The 22,769-nt window shown below is 45.8% G+C and overlaps 1 protein-coding gene across 1 annotated transcript in view; it reads left to right on the forward strand.

The window, feature by feature from the left end:
• Window positions 1–6,111: 6,111 nt before the first annotated feature.
• Dgcr8 (DGCR8 microprocessor complex subunit) overlaps window positions 6,112–22,769 on the forward strand; it is a 30,111-nt gene continuing 13,453 nt past the window's right edge. The window contains exons 1-9 of the mRNA XM_052158921.1: window positions 6,112–6,210; window positions 10,584–11,583; window positions 12,017–12,176; window positions 14,864–15,006; window positions 15,118–15,400; window positions 16,755–16,952; window positions 17,166–17,267; window positions 18,065–18,163; window positions 22,471–22,553. Coding sequence (XP_052014881.1) covers window positions 10,864–11,583; window positions 12,017–12,176; window positions 14,864–15,006; window positions 15,118–15,400; window positions 16,755–16,952; window positions 17,166–17,267; window positions 18,065–18,163; window positions 22,471–22,553 — 1,788 coding nt within the window. The 5' untranslated portion in view covers window positions 6,112–6,210; window positions 10,584–10,863. The remainder of the gene's footprint in view (window positions 6,211–10,583; window positions 11,584–12,016; window positions 12,177–14,863; window positions 15,007–15,117; window positions 15,401–16,754; window positions 16,953–17,165; window positions 17,268–18,064; window positions 18,164–22,470; window positions 22,554–22,769) is intronic.

Consider the following 22,769-nt stretch of genomic DNA (forward strand, 5'->3'; position numbering starts at 1 on the left):
CACTAACTCCCATCCCCTACCCTGAATAAACTCTATTCTATACCATGTATGTGTGTGTGTGGTCCCTCAGGGGCAGAGGTGCCCAGGCAAGGGCCCGCCTGGACACCTTCCCCCACGCCACCTAGCCACACTCACCTAACCCCCTATACTCTCCCCTTTTAAGCCCTTTCATCTTGGTGCTGAAAGTCCTTTCAGCCTGGGCTACCCAGTGAGACCCTGTCTCATAAAACTAAAACTGCAGTCAAAGCCAAACCCCAAATAAAGCAAATAATCTTCTGAATAAGGTATTTGTTGCTACTGTGTTTGCTTTGCTGCTACCTTTACCTGTGAGGCACCCTGCTCCAAAGGACTTTCTGGTCCCTTAGTTACACACAGGAGAAGAAGCAGAGACCTGAAGCCAAGACAAGCTGCTGCTTATCAGAGTGCCGTGGTGGCCCAGTAAGGCCTGTAAAATATTTTACAGGCAAAGGCGAGAAAATGTCTCCTGGGAAGAAGGGAACTCTCTCTTACATTCAGAAGCTGAAAATCTCAATTGGCAATTCTGATGGCCGGGACCTGGTATAACCAAGCAATTATAGATATGTAAGAAGCCATCTTGTAGCCAAAAAATTCTGCTTTGCTTTGCTTTTCTCCAACCATCTATGCATTCCAGAAATTCCAGTCACAAGTTTTTTTTTTTTTTTTTTTTTTGGTTTCCTAGTCACTGCCTTTCAGGGCAGGTATATTCCAAACAATGGGCCCAGACTAAGGATATTTACATCTGAAAAATCTTACTAGGTCCTTGCCATACAAATGAATATAGGGCAAGGTAGAAAGAATTTACATTTGAGTCGGTACCTAGTTCCATAACTACCTTCCCCCACATATTAATCCAGTTCCGTCTTTAACTCTTGATTTTGCTTGCAGACAGGCTATCTCAGGCCCACCTGACTAGCAAGGGAAGGCCTTTTGTGTTGCAGGCCTCATGCAGGGAGCCCTTGAGAAAAACAACCTTCTTAGCTTATCCCGGTGTGATTCAGGATACAGTTTATACTTAATACTCACGAAGACTCAATTGAGTCTCAGAGAGGCATTAGATTTTTTTTCTACTTAGAGACTCAGAGGAATGAGTTAGTTCATTTTAGGCTGAGGGCTAGAGGCTGGCGCTGATCCAGCTGATCTCCCGGGGCCTAGAGTGGCCCTGGGCTGAAGCTAGGGACTACAGGGAACTGATCGTGGGGGCCTTTCAGTGGCCCTGGGCATGGCACAGAGAAAAATGCAACAGGCAGACTAGGCAGAAGGACTCTTGAAAGACAGCACGAGTCAGGCAGCTTCCCAAGCTCTACAATGCTGCCATTTTCGCCAGGAGGCTAGGCACAGGAATCATCCTTCAGCTCCTGGGCCGGCGCGACATCGAGACCAAGATGAAGACGCAGTTTAGCTGCATGGGCCCTGGACTCTGGGTAAACACCCTGTATTGACTGAGAAAGCCTAGCTAGCCGTTTACAGATGTTATGTGATGCTTAATTTGAGATGTTAACTTAACTGGACTTTGGGAGATACCCAAAAAATACATTCAGATTTCAAACTACCTCTGTGGTCATGTTAGTTTGTCACTTTCCACCGGACCTGTGTCTTCCTGGACCAAAGAATCCTGGTTTTCCCGCAGCAGACTTCGGTCTGTAACATAAGAGTGCCTGCTGGGGCTGAAGAGATGGCTCAGCAGTTAACAGCACCCACCTGAGTTCAAACCCCAGCAACCACAGGTGGCTCACAAACATCTGTAACAAGATTTGACTCCCTCTTCTGGAGTGTCTGAAGATAGCTACAGTGTACTTACATATAATAAATAAATAAATCTTTAAAAAAAAAAGAGTGCCTGCTGCTACAAGCCCTACCTTTTCATTGTGGGTCTCATAAGCCTAGCACCCATGGCCCCAGGTCCCTCCCACTGTTCACAGAACTCCTCAGATAAGCCATACTTCCTCACTCCCAGCACTTCCTGTCTTTCATGGCTATTATATATGTGCATATGCATATGGAAGTCAGAGACAATTTAGGGCTGTCCACCCTCCTCCCTCATGGGCCTGGAACTTGGCAAGTAAGCTTGTCGGCCAGTGAACTCCTGGAATTCACCTTCTCCCAGTGAGCGTCGCAACTATGCGCACCACATGCTGCTCCACCCAGTCCTTTTTCAGAAGGGTTCTGAAAACTAAGCTCAGGTCCTCATGCCTGCAAGTCCCCCTTTCCTAACCATGTCTTGGGCATACACCTGTTTAAAGTTGAAATCTCCGAGCAGTAAGATGGCTCGGAGGGTAAAAGTCTTACTTTGCTGGTGCCTATAGTTCAGTCCCTGAAACCCACAGAAAAAGGGAATCAACTCCAGAGTTTTTTTTCCTGGCCCATGCATGCCTTGCACTTACACAGATTACACCACTTACACAGATTACACTTACACACACACACACAAAGTTGGCCTGGTGTGGTGGCATAAGACTTTAATAACAGCACTCAGAAGGCAGAGTTCAAGGCTGGTCTGGTCTACATAGCAAGTCCCAGGACAGCCTGAACTACACAAAAAGACCTTGTCTTAAAAACAAAGATGCCAAACACCAAACCAAAACACCCAGAAAACAAAACACTGAAACCTCTGACCAGGAGTCAGGCAGTGCTGGGTGTCTTCACTTTTCATTTTCTATTTTGGCAAAATTCCTTACTTTAGGACAGAATCTTATTTTACTATAGGAAAGTCTGCCCCATGGTGAAGGTGGTGAAAAAAAAAATGAGACAAAACAACATATAAACAAATTTATCAACTTATTATCCAAATTATATTTATGACAACAGCAATTTCAGGTGACCTATGTATGCAATGTTGAACTATAGCGCTGTGGAAGGCAGATGATATCTGCTTGGATTTTTTTTTTTAAGCCCAGGTCTCATTATGCAACCTGCCTGGCTTGGAAACGCACAGACACCTACCTGCTTCTGCTTCCTAAAATGCTAGGATTAAATGTGTGCACCACTATGCCTGGTTGCTGCTTGGATTTTTTTTAAAGTCTCATTTCTGGGGTTTAGGGCAGTCTCTGAGATGGCTCAGTAGTCATGGGTCTGGCGTCATGTGGGGTTCACCAGTCTGACCACTAAGCAATTTTAACAAAGAGGAGGCTTTTATTCGGATAGTAGTATCAATCCACCTAAGTGGGTTTTATAAAGGCAAAGAACACAAAGTTGCAAGACCTCTTGTGTAAAGCAAGCTTGTTTACAGAAGCAGAAACCAATAAAAAAAAAAATTAAACCTAACAACCCTTGACATTTGGAGGTCTAATTTTGCTTTTTTAGGTCACTTAAGCACAGAGATTACAAACTTTGGAGCATAGTTAGCCATCAACATAATGTTAGCCATCACATGGTGGGTACAGCACCTATTGCCAAGCCTGGTAACCTGAGTTTAATCTCTGGGACCCACATGAGAGAAAACAAGAGAAAGAACCAACTCAATAAAGTTATCTTCTGAGTTGAATTATACACACACACACACACACACACACACACACACACCAAAAAAGTCTTTTGGGCTGCCTAAATGATTCTGCAGGCACCTGCTGCCAAGTGTAACTATTTGAATTGGATTCTCAGAACCCACAAGGTAGAAATAGAGGACTGATTCCACAAAATTGTGCTCTGAACTAGACATGTAAACCACTAGACACAACATACATAAGCATACAATAAATAAACAAATGTTAAAAAGCCCTCTACAGAATGTTACCTTTTAGGGAATGACCTTGGGCAATGAACCTATCTTAGTAAAAAAGGCAGGAGAGAAAATACATATATATGTTAACACTATAACTGTGTTTTGTAGTCCCCTGAAGAACTGGGAAGCTATCAAACAGACTCTTAGTGCATGCTGCACTTGAGTCCCAGTGTTAGGACCAAGGATGGTAAGCTGTGGCCAAAGCATTTGTTATCTATTTTAAAAATAGCATCTTGGGGGCTGGAGAGATGGCTCAGCAGTTAAGAGCACTGACTGACTTAACTATTTCATGTATGTGAGTACAGTTTGTCTTCAGACACTCCAGAAGAGGGCATCAGATCCCATTACAGATGGTTGTCAGCCACCATGTGGTTGCTGGGAACTAAACTCAGGACCTCTGGAAGAGCAATCAGTGGTATTAAACGCTGAGCCATCTCTCCAGCTCCCTTATTTATTCTCTCTCTCTCTCTCTCTCTCTTTGGAGACAGGGTTTCTCTGTATAGTCCTGCCTGTCATGGAACTCATTATGTAGACCAGTCTAGCCTCGAACTCAGAAATCTGCCTGCCTCTGCCTCCCAAATTCTGGGATTAAAGACATGTGCCACCAATACTGAATGATCATCAATCACTGTGGGAAATAGAAAGCCAAGATATCCTTTTATCTTAAGAAAAGATATTTATTCTATGTACATGAACACAGCATTTTTTGGGGGGTGGGGTGGGGTTTGGTTTTTTCAAGACAGGGTTTCTCTGTGTACTCCTAGCTGTCCTGGAACTCACCTGTAGACCAGGCTGGCCTCGAACTCAGAAATCCATCTGCCTCTGCCTCCCAGAGTGCTGGGATTACAGGCGTGTACTACCACGACGGCTTATTCTCCCCCCCCCCCCCCCCCAGACAGGGTAGCCCCGGCTGTCCTGGAACTCACTCTGTAGACCAGGCTGGCCTCGAACTCAGAAATCCACCTGCCTCTGCCTCCCAAGTGCTGGGATTAAAGGCGTGCGCCACCACTGCCCAGCGCCAGCTTATTCTTAATACAGCATTGCTCTGTTCCGACACACCACACACCAGAAAAGCGCATCAGACTCCATTACAGATGGTTGTGAGCCACCATGTGATTGCTGAGAATTGAACTCAGGACCTCTGGAAGAGCAGTCAGTGCCCTTAAGCAGTGAGCCATCTCTCTAGCCCAGGCCTTTCTTAAAGTGGAGTCTTTTAAGGTTAATCCACAGTAAAGCTACTATTTGCTACTTGCAATTTCTATGAATTTTGGGGAGAAACTTTTCTACTTTGTTAAAACATGCAATCTCTCAAACAGTAGGGATATAGCTCATTAACTCAAGTGTGCTTGAGACCTTGAGTTCCTCAACATGTCACCTTTTAGTCCTGGTTTTAGCATCCATGATTTTTCATGTCCAGCAGCAATTAATAAAGTGTTTGGCTAACAGAAGACAGTTTTCTCTAATATTTTTATCTCACTTATTGACTTGAATGAGAATCTAAAGGAAAGCTAAACTGTTTGAGTATTAATATAACTTAGCCCCACTTTAGTCCCGGGCCCATAGCAATGTAAGTAATGGTTTGTGGGTAGGGATTTGGAGGTCTCAGGAACAGACCTGGCTAACTCCATTTTGTTCTGAGTCATTTCCGTCTTAAAGAATTTTTCTAAGTCTTACATACTGCTACCTCGGGTGTCAGATCAGTCTTGAACAGTCTTAAGTTTGGCACCGACACAGGTCTGCAAGGCCGATCTAAGGTCCATCCCAGACCAAAAGGATCCCCAACTGGCTCTGCTTCTCTTTCCTTTTTGACACGGAAGATGCTGTAAACATAGCGAACAGATTTTTGGTCATTAGACCTTTGTACTTCCTGTGTGGTGACACTGCGAGTAAAACTCCTTTCCCGTCCTCAGCATCGCGCATCTTGTCCGTTGACTCTCTAGGATGGGTGTATCTCCAGCTTAGTCCTTGGGACGACCCAGAGCCGGAGCTCCATCGTCATTCGCAAACTCAAAAGTGACTGTTGAACTCAACAGGGGCGACTCACAGAGCAGCTCCCAGCGTTCCTCGCACTCCCGCGCTCTCCGGCTCCCGGCAGCCTCTACGCGCCTCTCCCGGCGCACCCCGCGGCCGCAGCTCAGCCCCACCCGGAGCGACAGCCGTTAGCTGTGCAAGGCTTGCGGCTGGTCCCGCCCACGCGGTCTCCATAGCGCTTCGCAATTGGGCCGCGCGCGCCTCGCGCCGCCGATTGGAGGCCTCCTCAGCCCGCTCCCGGCTCCCCCAATGTGCGGCGGCCGTGCGCCGGGATTGGTCGCGCTCCGCCAAGGCCCGCCTTCCGCTGGCCCGCGCGGCAGCGGGTCTCAAGAGCCGAGAGCTTGCAAGGGCCTTCGCGGGTTGCGGCGGCGCCGGGGCGGTGAGGGTCGGCCGACTGTGGTCAGGCTGCGGGCGGCACGGGCAGGTCGCGGGCGCCACAGGTAGGTGCGGGGCGCGATGGGCGCCCCGCGGGCGGCGGGCGCTGCGGCCTGGAGAGGCTGCGCCCTTTCCTTCCCTCCTTCCACCCCCCCTCCCGGGCGAGGCCACAGGCCGGGGCTCGGGGCGGGGCGCGGCGCGGCGCGCTAGGCGGGCTGGGCCACGCGGAGTCGCGGCCTTTGTGCAGTGGGGGCCAGGCCCAGAGCCCGGGCGGCGTCATGGACGTAGGGTGCTGTCGGCCTGGTAACGAAGCCCCTTGGGCGGTGGGCCCGGAGCCATCGCCTCGCCTTCTGGCGGGAGAGGTGTGGGCAGGGACACCAACGCCCTCAACTCTGCCTGTTTTGTCTGTTTGGAAAAGCCGAGAAACCGCCCAAGTCTTCGCCAAATTACCCGTGGATGAAGTGTCATGTAGCTTATCAGAATGTGGTTTTACAGTAACAGTGAACGTTGTAGAAATAAATGGGAAGTGGCAACCTGTTGACAGCGATACATGTCAAGTAGTATCATCCAGTGGATTTGGGTTGCTCATGGTAGGAATTTGATTTGCCATCTTGCATGCTTGCATGTTGTACCTCATTGCCAGATGCAGAGATGTCCTCTGTAGGGTTGACTCTTATATGGCAATCACTATTAGGGTGCCCGCACTCTGCTGGCTCAAACTAGACTCCCATTCTTGGAAGTGGCTCAGTTCCCACTGTAATCCATCACTAATCGAAGGGAGTGAAAGGCTGGTCAAGCGAGTGCGGCCTGTCAGTTTAGAGTAGGGTTTGAAGGGTGACAAAGGAATTGATGAGGTCATACTGCCTTTGGGTTGAGCAGGAGGCTGCAGCCGTAGCACTGGCCATCAGTTCAGCAAGTAGTTGTTGAGATGTGTTGGGTAAGCCTTGTGCCAGGGTTCAGGGCAGCCAACTGTGGGTCTGACTTGCTCACAGTCTAATTGGCAAATCAAGATCTGGGTCCGTAGGTCTAGTAAGCTGAAGAATAGTGAGGTTGACAGGCAGAAGGGCTACCCTTTGAGCGGTGTTGCCAGGCATGTTGTGGAACAGGCAGTTCACAGTAGTCTGAATTTTACCTTGTGAGAAACATGATTTTCACTGGTTTGCCCAGTTTGGCCTTCTTTTGTCATCATTCCCCTCCCATGTGATTTCATGTAGTTTTAACATCAGTTTCCTTTAACATCTTCCATGACTCCATCTCCAATGCTGACCTCCCTTCTGATCTCCAACCTCCTGCTTCTAGTTTCGATACTAAATAGTTTGATCCAAGCCAAGATACAGCCACAGTCCATGCCAGAACAATCCTTATGCTTGTCTAAAGTCACCTTGGGGCCTCTCTTAGGCCTGCATGCATCTCTTAGGAAGCCTTGCCACCTGTTTCCAACAGCAGACCATTTCACAGAAACTGCAACCTAAAGTCCCTGTTCAAGCTACCTGGTGAGCTTTTAAATTCTTCTAATTTGATCCCCACTCTTATCCTCCTAGTTTTTCTGGACACAGTGATTCATTAAATTGTAAGATGTTATAAAACCAAGGTAGTACAGACTCAGGCCTGCTTGTTTGGGTGGCAAAGCAGCTGTACCACTTCCTAGCTTTGTAACATTAAGCAAGTTGTTTAACCTTTCTGTCACAGTGCTGAGTGAGTTGTATAAAATCCATAGAGCAGGACCTGTGTGAGGGTTGGCTGCCTTTGTTACCCATGAATCAGTGATACCAGTTTTGACCCCTTCTGTGCAGTATCCTGTTACTCAAGATAAAAACGTAAAAATCTGAATACTTGTTGCCCAGGCCTGCTGTCAGTTTCACTCAGCCTACTATCCCTAGGCTTGGCCACACCATGGCTCTGCCCCCCGGGTCTTTGCTTTTCTTTCAAGTACCTTCTAGAGTGACCCTCCTTTTATCCTTGTTAACCACCTGGCTCCATCTTTTTCATCTTTAGGTGGGCACTGGCTGTGGAGCCTTGTGTAATCTTTTGGAAGCTGCTTCCTCGCTTTTTTCCTTGCTTTGTTTTAGCAGAATATTTGTCAGCATGTGACATCATAGATACTTTTCTTATTCATCTCTCACACTAATACGCTCTGTGGGGCAAGTGTTTTGTCTGCATTGTACTTAACACATAAATGATGTGTGTGCCTTATAGAAGGCATTCAGCAAATAGTTGATTAATGGATTGAGTAAGCTTTCAGAGGGAAGGTAAGAAACTTACCTTGTCTGCTGCTGAGCTCAAGAGCTAGACAATTTGCCTGCTTCTGCAAGATGTGTACTTTCCTTTTCCAGGGTCTCAGGGTCCCCACTTATGGTGTGTATTTTTTTAAAGCCTTCCCCGCTTTAACACTTTTTAATGTCTTCATTTATTGTCTTCATTCTGTAGTTCCTCACTGGCCCACTGCTTTTAACATCAGTTTGCTTCCCTATCCTCTACCACTCTTTGTCTCCAACCCCTGCCTACTGGAGTATTCTTACCATTAGCATATTCTACCTCAGAAACCACAGACTGAACTTGCTGTGATCTCTGCACATCTAACAGGCCCTGTCCTGGTCTTATTTAAGGTCTGTTAGGGTCAAGCTTGCTGACCAGTCTATCCTCTGTATTGCTCCTTGGTTGCCAGGAACCTTTGGTCCCCTTCTGGCTTCTTAGTTATTGCTGCTCTACTCAGTCAGTCATAGCACCTTTGATGGGAACATCTTTGGAAAGTTGTTAAATTTCCATTAAATTAAAAACTGTTAGGCCACTGCCAGGTATAGGAAATAAAGTTATAGTGTAGTTTGACCTTCTAGCTGTATCTAGGCCATGGGGTCATTATCTCGTTTGTGGTAGCACCTCTCAGAGTAGACTGTGAGTTTTTAAATGGTTTAATTTAACCTAAACAAGCCTCTGGCTTTTATGTTGTACCTTCGGTAAGGCATAACCACCCTACTCAGTCCTTTTATTGTAAGCTGCTTATATAGTTGCTGTTTTCTGTCCTCTTGTCCTTTCTGGGGTCTTAAGAATATGAGTTATTGTAGGTGCAATCAAGCTGTCACCCATGGGCATGGTTGTATGTGTGTGTGTGTACCTGCACCTTTAACAGTGTGCATGGCATGTGCATGTTTCTGTGCATGATGTGGGAGTGCATGTGTGTATTTGTGTGTGCATGTGTTCTGCAATAACCTTTCTTTCTGTGGGTCTTTGGTTTTGTGGTTGGCCTTCTACTGATCTGCCTTCCCTGTTGTGTCATCCCTCTGAGAAGCATCCTCTGTAGCAGAGCTTCCTATTGTTATATACTTCCCTCTCTGCTATTCCTCTCTTGGGCTTTGCTGCTTGACTACCATTTCATGTGGTCTCCTCCCCTAGACCTCTTCGGGGCTCCAGAGTTATGACATGCCTGAGCACTTGTGAGACAAGGCTGCCTACAGTACCCCTCTGTTCTTCTCTCTAGGCTTCTGCCTGGGGACTAGAGTGTGTCTGCAGAGAAGCTTTTTTTCTTCACCTCCTTTTTTTTCTGCTTTCCATCCCCATAGGGTCTGCAAGCGTAGACAATTCCGTGACACTTTCTTATTGTCTCCAGAGCTGCTTCCACATCTTTGTTTTGGAGAACTGTCCCAACATCTGGTGCAGTCCTATACCTGGTATAGCTGTGAGTCTTCTTTATAAGGAGAGTCACTTCCCTGTTGATAGCTCACTATCCTCAGCCTGGAGCTAGGCTCCAGATGGCACTCAGAACCCTTTCTACTTTGGCTCTAGATTTCTCCTATGTTGCCCCACCTACCCCTCAAACTAGCAGGCTCCCTTCCCAACAGACACCCTCCCTCTACTGGGAATGGATCTATGCTGCCACTCCTGGTGACCTCAGCACGCTGCATCACTGTCCTGTCCACCTGCCACGGTGTGGGCCCAGGAGAGGGGGTCCCTGGGTAACAGAGTGCCTGGCTATATCTCTGAGGTCTCTAGTGCTACAGAGTTGAGCTGAGGGTCTCACTCGCCCTCTGACTGACCCAGCCCTTGCAGGTGAGTGGATTGATGTCCATCTTATGGCCTGAAGGAAGCCATGCACTCTATGTCTGTTCCTGAAATGGTGATGCATGCTTGCTTATCTACTAGACCAGGTTACGGGAGTGCTGTGGGAAAATTTAGCTTTTTATTTTAGTCTTAATCCTTTTTGAGCTGTAAGACTTTATTTTTGTGCTTCGGAAATAAAGATTAAAATTAATAGTTGATAAAATACTTAATTTAGGACTTAAAATTTAAAGTTAGTTTTTTTTCTGATGTCTAAAAGGCTTCCTTAAAGGCAGTGTTATCTTGGTCCTTTACTATACCATTGATAACATTTGACTTTTAACTTGGTATCAGAGAAGTAAAAGGTTTCTGTCATTTGTGATGATATTTTTAAATTTCTTTGCAGGTGGAAGAAGAAAGGTGCCACTTTGGCATGAAGATAGACTCACTTAGACGTCAATCTTTTAAGCTGAGTGCATTGTGATTTCCAATAATTGAGGCAGTGGTTCTAAAAGCTGTCTACATTAATGAAAAGAGCAATGTGGCCAGCTTGACTAAGCCGCCAGTGTGTACAGCGCGGGCAGGACGGCAGCGGGTCTCGACGGACTTGTGCATGTTAGCAGTATAGATTTATGTAAGGTGGTTTAAAACTCTGGTCTTTTAAAGTAGTCTTAACTGCTCATAATATGGAGACATATGAGAGTCCCTCTCCTCTCCCGCGTGAGCCCGCAGGAGAAGCGATGATGGAGAACCGAGCTTGCCCCTTCCAAGTGCTGCCCCATGAACAGTCTCCACCACCTCCCCTGCAAACGTCCAGTGATGCAGAGGTAATGGACGTTGGCTCTGGTGGTGATGGACAGTCCGAACCTCCTGCCGACGACCCATTCAACTTCTACGGAGCTTCTCTTCTCTCCAAAGGATCCTTCTCTAAGGGCCGCCTCCTCATAGACCCGAACTGTAGTGGCCACAGCCCGCGCACTGCCCGGCACGCACCTGCGGTCCGGAAGTTCTCCCCTGACCTTAAGTTGCTTAAGGATGTAAAGATTAGCGTGAGCTTTACCGAGAGCTGCAGGAGTAAGGACAGGAAGGTGCTGTACACAGGAGTAGAACGCAGCACTCGGCCTGAGAGTAGCCAGCTCCTTAGTCCTGTCAGCGGGGACGTGCATGCTTGTCCCTTTGGCGGGAGTGTTGGTAATGGGGTAGGCCTAGGGGGTGAGAGTACAGATAAGAAGGATGAGGAAAATGAGCTGGATCAGGAAAAGAGAGTGGAGTATGCAGTGCTCGATGAGTTAGAAGATTTTACTGACAATTTGGAGCTAGATGAAGAAGGAACAGGCGGGTTCACGGCTAAAGCAATCGTTCAAAGAGACAGAGTGGATGAAGAGGCCTTGAATTTCTCCTATGAGGTATGTTGGTGACTAGTTCCCTGGAGGGCTCTGAGCAAAACCCAAAGAGAGGTTTGGAAGTGGCTTTATTTTTAAAAAGCAGGGAAATCAAACAAAGCAAAACCCTGTGTGAGGTTAAATATAAATGTGGAGAAGAGAAAGATGTAAAAATGTACAGTTCCACAGTAGAAAGTGTGGCTAACATTGAGCCATATCTCTTTCTAACCCGAGTCAGCAGATGCTGCTGAAAAGCCTCTTTGGCTGGGTGTGCTCCTGGAGTAGGCGTGTTGATTTCACTTGTCATTTCAACCTGTTTGTTTTTCAGATGACCAAATGCCATCAGGGCATGCTCAATCCCCATTGAGGGGCTCTTCTGTGTTCCCTCATACATGTGAAACTTGTCCATGGTGCAGAAGCATGGAGGGTTGTAGGGTCTGAACACTTTATTTTGCAGGATGACTTTGACAATGATGTGGATGCTTTACTAGAAGAAGGTCTCTGTGCTCCTAAGAAGAGGCGAATGGAGGAAAAATATGGCGGAGACAGTGATCATCCATCTGATGGAGAGACAAGTGTACAGCCAATGATGACCAAGATCAAAACAGTGCTCAAAAGTGAGTCCATCACAAACCCTGAGTGCTCCATGGCCCAAGAACACTTTAGGAATTCTTTGGAGCCAGGCATGAGTCTAGGTAGAGACACAGGTTTAAGTATAGAACAGTCATGGGAGGTGAAAAGAAAACTAATCGGGACACAGGTACTCAAACACACAACCCAGATTCAGATCTCCCATCTTCCATGGAGGCCATAGAGAGCTATAGACAATCCTTGCCTGCCATCAGTGTGCCAGGATAAAAGACCAGAAGCTTGCAGATATGGCGGCCAAGGCCAGACTAAGTTTTTGAATGGGTTGGCAGGTGATAGTTACCATCCAAAAGTTTTGGTTCTGTTGCAAATGAATCAGGAAAGCACCAGAAGCAGGCTGATGCTGGATTCTGGGCTGTAGCATGGCACATGCACTGTGGGGCATGTGGAAAGTATGACTAGAAGTAGAAGTGTTTAGGAGATGTGCAGAGTGGCACACCTGCATCTGGTGACAATGGGAGAGAACCTGGTGACCACCCATGGTGACCACCCATGGTTGGATAACCAGGCTATGTCTGCCAGTGCAGAGAAAGTGTAGGACAAGTCACATGGGCGTTTATGTGGACTTGGCTTAGTGGCATCTGTTACTCTGGTCAAGATTCTAGGATCAGTCGGAGGGTTAAAAGGCACATGGACTCAGACAAATAAGAGACCGTAGGCTAAGGGCCTGAGGAGAAGGTGGAGATGTTGGCCTTCCATAAGTTGCTGGGGAGATGGGAAGGTCTGCAAGGCTAGATACTAGATATTGTTGTATATGTTGGTGGTAGCCAAGCAGTGGAGATGTCATGATAGACAATTTCAGACAAGGTGACTCTTGGCTACAGCATCTGGGAAGGATAAGTTAGGTGGTCTTTACCTTGGTGTTCCTGTGGTTGGCTTTGTGCTTTTCTTAGGGTTCAGGTCTCTTACTTTGAACTTCCCACAGAGCAGCAGTAGTCCTGGCGTGTTCACTTACCTAGGAGCACAGGCTCTGCAGACAGCTCAGTGGATTTGACTGCCTGCTGTCAGAGGTGTGACTGGGATAAACCTGTCTTACATTGTACTGGGGCCTACATTCTGTTTGCTGCTTCTCCTGAATTATCCCAATGTTTGTGTGTGAAGCAGCTCACCTTCAGTCAAGTTTCTGGAAGGTATGCCCCTGCAGGGATTCTCTCTGGGTCCACCTTCTGATGTGACTGGTGTTGAGCACTGGGGTCAAGGCTTGGTTAGCACACTGTTGCCCCTGCCCTTCTCAGTCGGTAGCTCCTTTTATGCCTAGTATTTAGGTTTCATTTATATATTTTTTCTTTAGTTTCTTGATATCATAATGCTCCTAATACCTGTAAAAACAGGGATTAGTTAAGATGTTAAGTCTTTTTTTTTTTTTAAGGTTTCTTTTTTTTAAAGACTTACTTGTGGGGCTGGAGAGATGGCTCAGAGGTTAAGAGCACTGACTGCTCTTCCAGGGGTCCTGAGTTCAATTCCCAGCACTCACATGGTGGCTCACCACCATCTGTAAATTCAATTTTGCTGGGTGGTGGTGGCGCACTCCTGTAATCCCAGCACTTGGGAGGCAGAGGCAGGCAGATTTTTGAGTTCGAGGACAGCCTGGTCTACAGAGTGAGTTCCGGGACAGTCAGGGCTATACAGAGAAACCCTGTCTCCAAAAAACCAAGATTTAAAAAAAAAAAAAAAAAAAAACACAAAAAACAACTTGTTTATGTATGTGAGTACAGTCATTGTCTTCAGACACACCAGAAGAGGGCATCGGATCCCATTACAGGTGGTTGTGAGCCACCATGTCATTGCTGGGAATTGAACTCAGGACCTCTGGAAGAGCAGAGAGTGCTTTTAATCGCTGAGCCATCTCTCCAGCCCAAGCCTTGCGTGTGCCCCCCTCCCCGCCCATGTTATAACGCCCCCCCCCCAAGGGGGGGCGGTATTAGTTTCATCATTGAAGAGAAGTAAGATGAAAAGAAGTCTGGTACTTAAAACTGCCAATAAAGCAAAGAAAGGGTTGGAAGCAGTATCTTAAAAGCTATGTAGAATGCCATGCGATAGTAGCCATGCCTTTAATTCCAGCACTCAAGACAGTCTGGTCTCTGTGAGTTTAAGGCCAGCCTGGTCTACAGAGAGAGTTCCGGGATAGCCAGGGCTGCACAAATCCTGCTTCAGTGGGAAAAAAAAACCCCAAACCCCACACCCCCCCAAAGGAAAAAAAAAAAGCAAGTGCTCTTAAAACTGTTGAGCATCTCTCCAACTTGCTTTGTTTGTGGAGTCAAACCCAGCATTTGACATATGGTAGTAAGGTAGTGTTATTTAGTGACATGCACCTGGTCACCAGAAACAGTGGTTGATACATTTGCAGTTTATTAGCAAAGTTTACTCCAAAACTTATTATGACTGGCAGATAGGAGAATTCCAGTGTTCTGCCTTTTCCCAAGTGTGGGAACAAAAGCTAGAGTAGGGACTTGCCTTGAACAACACTGTTAGGGCTTCTTGGGCATTGGTTCTCCATGTGAAAGTCCTTACCTTGTTCCACATATTATCCTATGGTGTAGTTAGGGTTCATCAGGCAGATGGAAAACCCACACAAATACAAAAACATGTTCAAGAGGTTTTGTTTGACAATCTTGTGCTTGTAAAGGGATTGCAGGATGTGTTGTGTTCTGTGCAGGCCGTGGCCGTCCACCTACAGAGCCATTGCCTGATGGATGGATCATGACCTTTCATAATTCTGGAGTCCCTGTGTACCTGCACCGAGAGTCTCGAGTGGTCACCTGGTCCAGACCCTACTTCTTGGGAACAGGAAGCATACGGGTAGGGGAGTCATCTGTCATATATTTAGGCTTGTCAATTTTCAGTGCTTGTCTGCTTGTTAGACAGACTCAAAGTTGTCCTGATAATCCGTTTCAATGTCACTATCTACAGAAACACGATCCTCCTCTAAGCAGTATCCCCTGTCTGCATTATAAGAAAATGAAGGACAATGAGGAACGAGAGCAAAACTGTGATCTTGCCCCCAGCGGAGAGGTGTCACCTGTCAAGCCTTTGGGCCGATCTGCAGAGTTAGATTTCCCCCTGGAAGAGCCTGACTCCATGGTTGGAGACTTGGGGTCTTTGGATGAGAAGGACCCCCTGGGGGCTGAGGCAGCTGCTGGAGCCCTGGGACAAGTGAAGGCTAAAGTTGAGGTGTGCAAAGATGAATCAGTTGGTAAGTATTCTGAAGAGCTTCCTTCCCTCCTTGCCTAGGGGTTTTCACTCCTAATACATTCTGTGCATCCTAGTTCCTGAGTGTATCTGAGAGGGGATTTTTGCCTATATAGCTCACAGGCCAGACAAAATCCCCTTCTTCTGCTTTCAAGAGAAGGCCTGTGTACAGGTCCCCCACCCCCATGGACTCTGTAGGATCTGACTGCCAAAAGCTTCAGTAGAGATGGCATATCAATGCCAACTAGCCTTTCTGGTTTATGTTTTGTTTTTTTAAATTTTATTTATATGAGTACACTGTAGCTGTCTTCAGACACACCAGAAGAGGTCATTGGATGCCCACTGCAGATGGTTGTGAGCCACTATGTGGTTTCTGAGAATTGAACTCAGGACCTCAGGAAGAGCATCTCTCCAGCCCAACCTTTCTGACCTCTGAAATCTTGTTCTTTTAGTATAATGTGCTCATGTAACATTGTCTAAATTTATCTGATGAGCTTAGAATGAGCCTGCAGTCATAAATTCAGCACCAAGAAACTGCCACTCTTCGGTGGTCAGTTCCCTCCTCTTCTGTTTCTGCTTTTTTGCCTTTCAGGTACTGGGCAGTGCTCTTGAGTTTTGCGTTTGTCTGGTTATATACTTATATTCTCTTTCTTGTTCCTTTAGCTTAGTTCTGTCCCTTAGCTCCTGGTGGTGTCAGAGCTCTTTCAGCCCACCTGCTGCATCACTTCCCAAGAGGACGTGGGGGCTTTCAGGATTAGACTGTTTTGTATGCTATTGGGGGAGGGGTGCAGAGAGAGGGGCAGCTGCTACTGAGTGGTGTGTATGTGAAGAGTGGTTTGGGAAGAGGAGCATCAGTGTAGAATATTTGAGGAGGTGGAGACTTTGGTTTGGTTTGTTAACTGAGTTTAAACAGCCAGAGGCAAAAGTAAGATGGTCAGAGAAGGTAGTAGACATTTGCTCTTGGCAAAACTTGCTGGTTTTTTGTGTGAATATTTAGTTTCTTCCAGCCCCAATACTTACTTTGCATTAAGGGGAAAGCCTGAAGACTAGTGGTTTTTTTGTTTCTTGTTTATTTTAATCCCCCATATCATTTTTGTATTGTTTTTTTTTTTAGCCCAGATAAAGTAATGATATACCCAGGATTCTTCCCATAAGAGGATTGCTAGAATGATTTGAAGTGCCTGTGAAAGGACCTAATTCTTTTCTTTCCTTGCTTTTGAAAGGCATGGGGAAAGGGAAATCTGTATTGTGGGTCCTGAACTTGTTTAATGGCATTGCTATTCTACACTGGGCTGAGGAAAATATGATTCTTAACTTTGGAAATCTGATAATGTAGTTTTCTGGTGTATCTTGGACAGATCTGGAGGAATTTCGTAATTACCTGGAGAAGCGTTTTGACTTTGAACAAGTAACTGTGAAAAAATTCAGGACTTGGGCTGAGCGGCGTCAGTTCAACCGTGAGATGAAGCGGAAGCAGGCCGAGTCAGAGAGACCCATCCTGCCAGCCAACCAGAAGCTGATTACTCTATCTGTGCAAGATGCACCCACAAAGAAAGGTGGGCCAGGCTTGTACTGTCAGCATCAACAGATGAAACATGTTATTATCATGTCTTCTTAGTCTGTGTTTATGAGTTGGACTTACCCCAAAGGTGTGTGTTTTTTGTAATACAGAGGCTGCCATGTTCATAGTGGTAGCCCCTAATGAATGACTCAGTGATGTAGATTGTCCAAGTTCCTGAGTTTACCTGAGATAGTTCTTTTTGTCACAGAGTTTGTCATCAATCCCAATGGGAAGTCTGAGGTTTGCATCCTGCACGAATACATGCAGCGTGTCCTCAAGGTCCGCCCTGTTTATAATTTCTTTGAATGTGGTAAGTTCAAACCCATTTTAGTCCTGAAGAGTCTCATACATCATTTTGGTTATGGCTGGAGGTGGGAGTGAGTACATTGGACCTGCTGGGTTGGATAGACATGCAAGGCAAGGAGAAAGAGAAGTGTGGTGCAGGTGGGGTTGTATTTCATGTCAGTGACCCTTGTCTTGAGGGGAGATTGCTCAGCTTTTCCCTTTGAGTTTGCCCCAATTTCCCCCTTCCCCTTTTCTTGTCTTCTTTGGTCTGCCTTGGTGGCTTCTGACTGTTGTTAAGAACAGTCTGTAATAAAGACCTTTCTGCTGTGCTTGAGTTCTTTCTCGGTTTTCCTGTCCTGTGTCCACCACTCCCCATCTTCCAGTGATGAAGAAGCCTTGATCTCACCACACTTTCTGCCAGCTCTGTCTTCTGTGGTTTCTTCCACACAGTTTATGAATGCCAGTATGGTTGCCCTTGGGAGCTAAGACCTGGGGGCCGCCGGGTGGCTGTTTCTTGTCCTTGATCCTATGCTTTGCTGTTCTGGAAAAGTCCTGTTTGTCTTTCAGAAACCTCATCCCTACCTTGTCTGTCTCCAGCTTCTGCTTCCCCTTTGGATAATTTCCCATAGTGCCCCTTACTCTTCAACTTTCTAATTGTGCCCTTTGCTGTCTATGGTTTCCAACCTTGTCTTAGCATCTCAGACAAGTGTAGACATGATTTATTCAGGGGTATCTTGTCAGGACTGGCCGACTTTGTGTTAGCAAAGTGTGTGCTTTTAATGTTTTGGCAAGTGTTTTAAAACCAGTAATTTTAATTTTAAGAGAATCCAAGTGAGCCTTTTGGTGCCTCCGTGACCATTGATGGTGTGACTTACGGATCTGGAACTGCAAGCAGCAAAAAACTTGCGAAGAATAAAGCTGGTAATGTGGTTTGCTTGGTATATCAGCTACTTTTCCTGTTGCTGTGATAAGATAGCCTTACATAAGCAAGTTAGGAGAGGAAGGGCTTGTTTTGGCTCGTTAGTTTATCCTGGCGGGAAAGGCATGGCGCAGGGCCTTGTGGGTGCTGCTTGAATGGCAGCTGCAGTCAGGAGCTTACAGCTTCCTTTCCCCTTTTTGTTCAGCCCACAACCTCATCCCATGGGATGGGCTTACCATTAAGGTGGGTTTTCCCAACTCAGTTTACCATATCTAGATATTCTTCCATAAGTATGCCCCAGAGGCTGACTTAATTTAGATACTCATCACAGGCATGCCCAGGAGTTGTTAATCAGAATTAAACTTCACATTTGGTATCCCAGAGACGTGCGCTGCATGCTGAGTCGTCATCTCTGATTAGCAAGGGCTAAATATGCCCATGGGTTTTTAAAGGTGATTTTTAAAAAGATATAATTTTGGTGTGGTTTTTGTGCGAGCTTGAATGCGGACATATACATATGTGTATACATGTGTGCCAGTGCCCTCAGAGGCCAGAGAGGGCATTGTATTCTTTGGATTTGGAATTAAAGGAGGTTGTGAGTCACTTGATATGGGTGCTGAGAACCAAACCCAGGGTCAAGTGCCTTTAACCCTGATTGAGTCGTCTCTTCTACCCTGTACTTTGGTTTTTAAAACATCATAAGTCTAGTTTCAGTAAATGACTGTAATCTTAGTACTGAGAAGCTTCTAGTGGACCATTGTGAATTTCAGGCTGGCCTTTGCTATAAAGCAATTCTGTTTTAAAACTGAGGGCTGGGTATATAATTAAGCTTTAGAGTAGGTCAAGGACAAACTATAATAATTATGTGCTTATTGTAAATGATTTAAACTAAAAGTAAAAAGACAGACGTGAGTTAGGAAGATGGCTCAATAGTAAAGACCATGTAGTAGTAATCTTTTACTAGAGCCAAGTTTGTACTGCTGTGACAAAGTACCATGACCCCAAGGCAGTTTTAGAATAAAGCATTTAATTGGGGCTTGTGGTTTCAGAGGGAGGGTGAGTCCACAACCATCATGACAGCAGGCAGGTATTGGAGCAGTAGCTTACAATTTATATCATCCACAAGCATGAGACACATACACACACACACACACACACAGAGAGAGAGAGAGAGAGAGAGAGAACACAAGAGAGAGAGTGATAACTTGGTGTGGTGTGGGCTTTTGAAGCCTCAAACCACAAGGCCATGCCTCAGAATCCTTTTCCAAATGTTCCACCCCCTAGGGACTAAGCACTCAAAGTCTGGAGACTACAGGGTGGAGTTAGGGGTCAAGGGGAACATTCCATTCAAACCCCCATAATTCCCAGAACCCATGTGGGGCAGCTTACAAAGACAACTTTAATTCCAGCCCAGGAGGATCTAATGCCTCTGGCTTCTGCACATACATATACACATAGTTAAGATTTCAGCCGCTGGGCGGTGGTGGCGCACACCTGTAATCCCAGCACTCTGGGAGGCAGAGGCAGGCAGATTTCTGAGTTCGAGGCCAGCCTGGTCTACAGAGTGAGTTCCAGGACAGCCAGGGCTACATTCCTGTCTCGGAATAGGAGGAAAAAAAAAGATTTCAGCCGGCTGTGTGTGGTAATACACACTTAATCCAGCCATTTGGGAGGCAGAGACAGATATCTTTGAATTTGAGGCCAGCCTGGTCTACAGAGTAAGTTTCAGGACAGCCAGGGCTATGTATCAAAAACAATCAGATTTTTATTTTATCTACAGCTTGGGCTGCAGAGATGACTGAGAGGTTGAGAGCACCGACCTCTTCCAGAGGTCCTGAGTTCAATTCCCAGCAATCACATGGTGGCTCACAGCCATCTGTAATGGGATCTGATGCCCTCTTCTGGTGTGTCTGAAGACAGCACCAGTGTTCTCACATATATAAAATAAATAAACCTTTTTAAAAAAATGTATCTAAAGTGAGGCTTTATACTGGAGGGCCTCTTTCTACTGAATAATAGCAGAGCCAGTGTTTTCAGTTCTTGATTCAGCTAAATGCAGATTTGGGTATGCTTAGAGCTATCTGGGCCATTTGGGGTACATGGCAAGTGTGTTTTGTTCTTTTTATTTTTGTTTGTTTGTTTGTTTGTTTTGAGATGGGTCTCTGGCCAGGCAGTGGTGGCTCACGCATTTAATCCCAGCACTTGGGAGGCAGAGGCAGGGATGAGAGATAGGTAGGTCTCTGAATGCTGAGACTAAAGCATGTACCACCACATCTGGCATTCAAGTTTACTTTTGAACAGCAAAATGTGGGCATGTTAAGAGAAAAGACAGATTGTATGCTATCATCATCTTGAGGGGTTTTGATATTTGTATAGATTATTTCCACAGTTCTTTAGACTTGAAATTGGGGATTAGACAGTCATTGTGCACAATGTTCATCCCAAGAGCTGGTGTTTTCTTTTAGACAAACTATACCATATCTTTGCCTTCTGCCTCTATGCAGAGATAGACAGCATTTTTGCACCAAGCCATTTTGACCAGCATTGGTGTTACTTGGGTTCTTCTGAACAGTGGAGTATATTGTAGATTAGTGTTAGGTGTATTCTGGCCCTGGCACATATAGGGCTATTCTTGAACTTTATCCTATGGGATTGTTGTCTTCCAGAACTAGTCTCTGTACAGAACAAGAGATATGCTAGTTTTCTCAGTTTCTTGGGGTCTGGGGGATGTTTTTCTACTTCTTTTTTTTTTTTTCTTTTAGTTTTTTCCAGGATAGCCTTGGCTGTCCTGGAACTCACTCAGTAGATCAGGCTGGCCTCGAACTCAGAAATCCGCCTGCCTCTGCCTCCCAAATGCTGGGATTACGGTCATGCGCCCCCACTGCCCTGCTGATTTTCTACTTCTAAGAATCATTTTCTTTGCTATTTTTTTTTTTTTTAGTGTCCATTGCTGAGGACAATAAGTCTTTTTTAAAGATATATTTTTATTTATACCGTACACTGTAGCTGTTTCCAGACACACCAGAAGGAGAGCATCAGATCCCTTTACAGAAGGTTGTGAGCCACCATGTGGTTGCTGGGAATTGGACTCAGAATTTGGAAGAGTAGTCAGTGCTCTTTATTTTATTTTATTTTATTTATTTATTTATTTATTTATTTATTTTTTGCAGTCAGTGCTCTTAACCAGTGAGCCATCTCACCAGCCCAAGTCTTTCTATGTCATGTGACTGGCTGTTCTCTGTTCAGTTTCCCTTAGCTTACATATTCTACCTCAGTCTGCAAGATGTCCTGATATCTGTTTTGCTGACTTACTCATGAAGAGTTAGGAATTGAGCCAGGTCCTCTACCACTGAGCTAATAATTTCGAGCTTCTGCTATGCATTTCAGAAGGATTCAATCTAAAAAGACTTTTCAGTTCAACAAATTGTTAAGACTTTCAACAGATAACTTTTGAGATAGGACCTGGCAGACAAATGGAACCCCCCCCCCCCCCCCCCCCCCCGGCTTCTCCTAAGCTATTCTTTACAAGATTATTAGTCTATATTCTGGATTTTGTGTCCTCCACCCATATTTGACATCTGCACTATTTGATCCTTATCACAAACTTATTTTGCTGGGATGTCTTACTAGCAATGCTGTGCTGGACCAGACAGCAATTAGTCCACGGGCTATTTATTGTGTGTGCTCTTTCTCCATTGTGACAATGGTAGTGGCCTGTTCATGGTCCTTAGACAAGGTTCTTCCAGAGTTCCTCACATATGTCTATTCTTAGTAACTGCTCTCCATGTGTGTGGTCCATAGCAACCTGTTGTCAGTCCTCCCTGGTGAGGCTTTACCAAGCCATCTTTTTCATACACTACAACTTTTTTTAAAAAAGATTTATTTATTATATGTAAGTACACTGTAGCTGTCTTTAGACACACCAGAAGAGGGTGTCAGATCTTGTTACAGATGGTTGTGAGCCACCATGTGATTGCTGGGACTTGAACTCAGGACCTTCAGAAAAGCAGTCGGTGCTCTTAACCACTGAGCCATCTCTCCAGCCCTTGATCATACACTACAGCTTGATTCCTCTAAAAACACAGATGGAGATTTAAGTTCCTCCCTTGGTAAAATTAGCATGCGAAACTTGTATCATGCCACTGTCCCTTTTCAGGATTCACTTGCTCTTTATGCCCTCTTAATTCTACCTTTTAAAGTGCAGTTGCTGCTTTTGGCTATTGTGGGAGCCTCATAGGCTCACTGCTTGCTGGGCAACATACATGTTTTCTTTTGGGCTCCCCTCACCTCGGACTTTTTCTTTTTGTAGCCCGAGCCACACTGGAAATTCTCATCCCTGACTTTGTTAAACAGACCTCTGAGGAGAAGCCTAAAGACAGTGAAGAACTGGAGGTGAGTGTGCTGATCGTGCTCTTCTGGGAGCTGCCATATAGCCGCTGCCCCATTGCCTCAGCCAGGGGTGTATACCATGTCAGCGTGTAATCAGCGTGTAAGAGTACTTCCTTTCCCTATATGAAGACAGAGGAGAAAGTCTGGAAGGCGGTATGCTTCAGTTGTTTATGTTACACATGTCGATCTATGGTGGAAATGAATCTGGCAGTGTCTAAG

The sequence above is a fragment of the Apodemus sylvaticus genome, chromosome 15 (assembly GCF_947179515.1).
Source record: "Apodemus sylvaticus chromosome 15, mApoSyl1.1, whole genome shotgun sequence".
Classification (NCBI taxonomy): Eukaryota; Metazoa; Chordata; class Mammalia; order Rodentia; family Muridae; genus Apodemus; species Apodemus sylvaticus.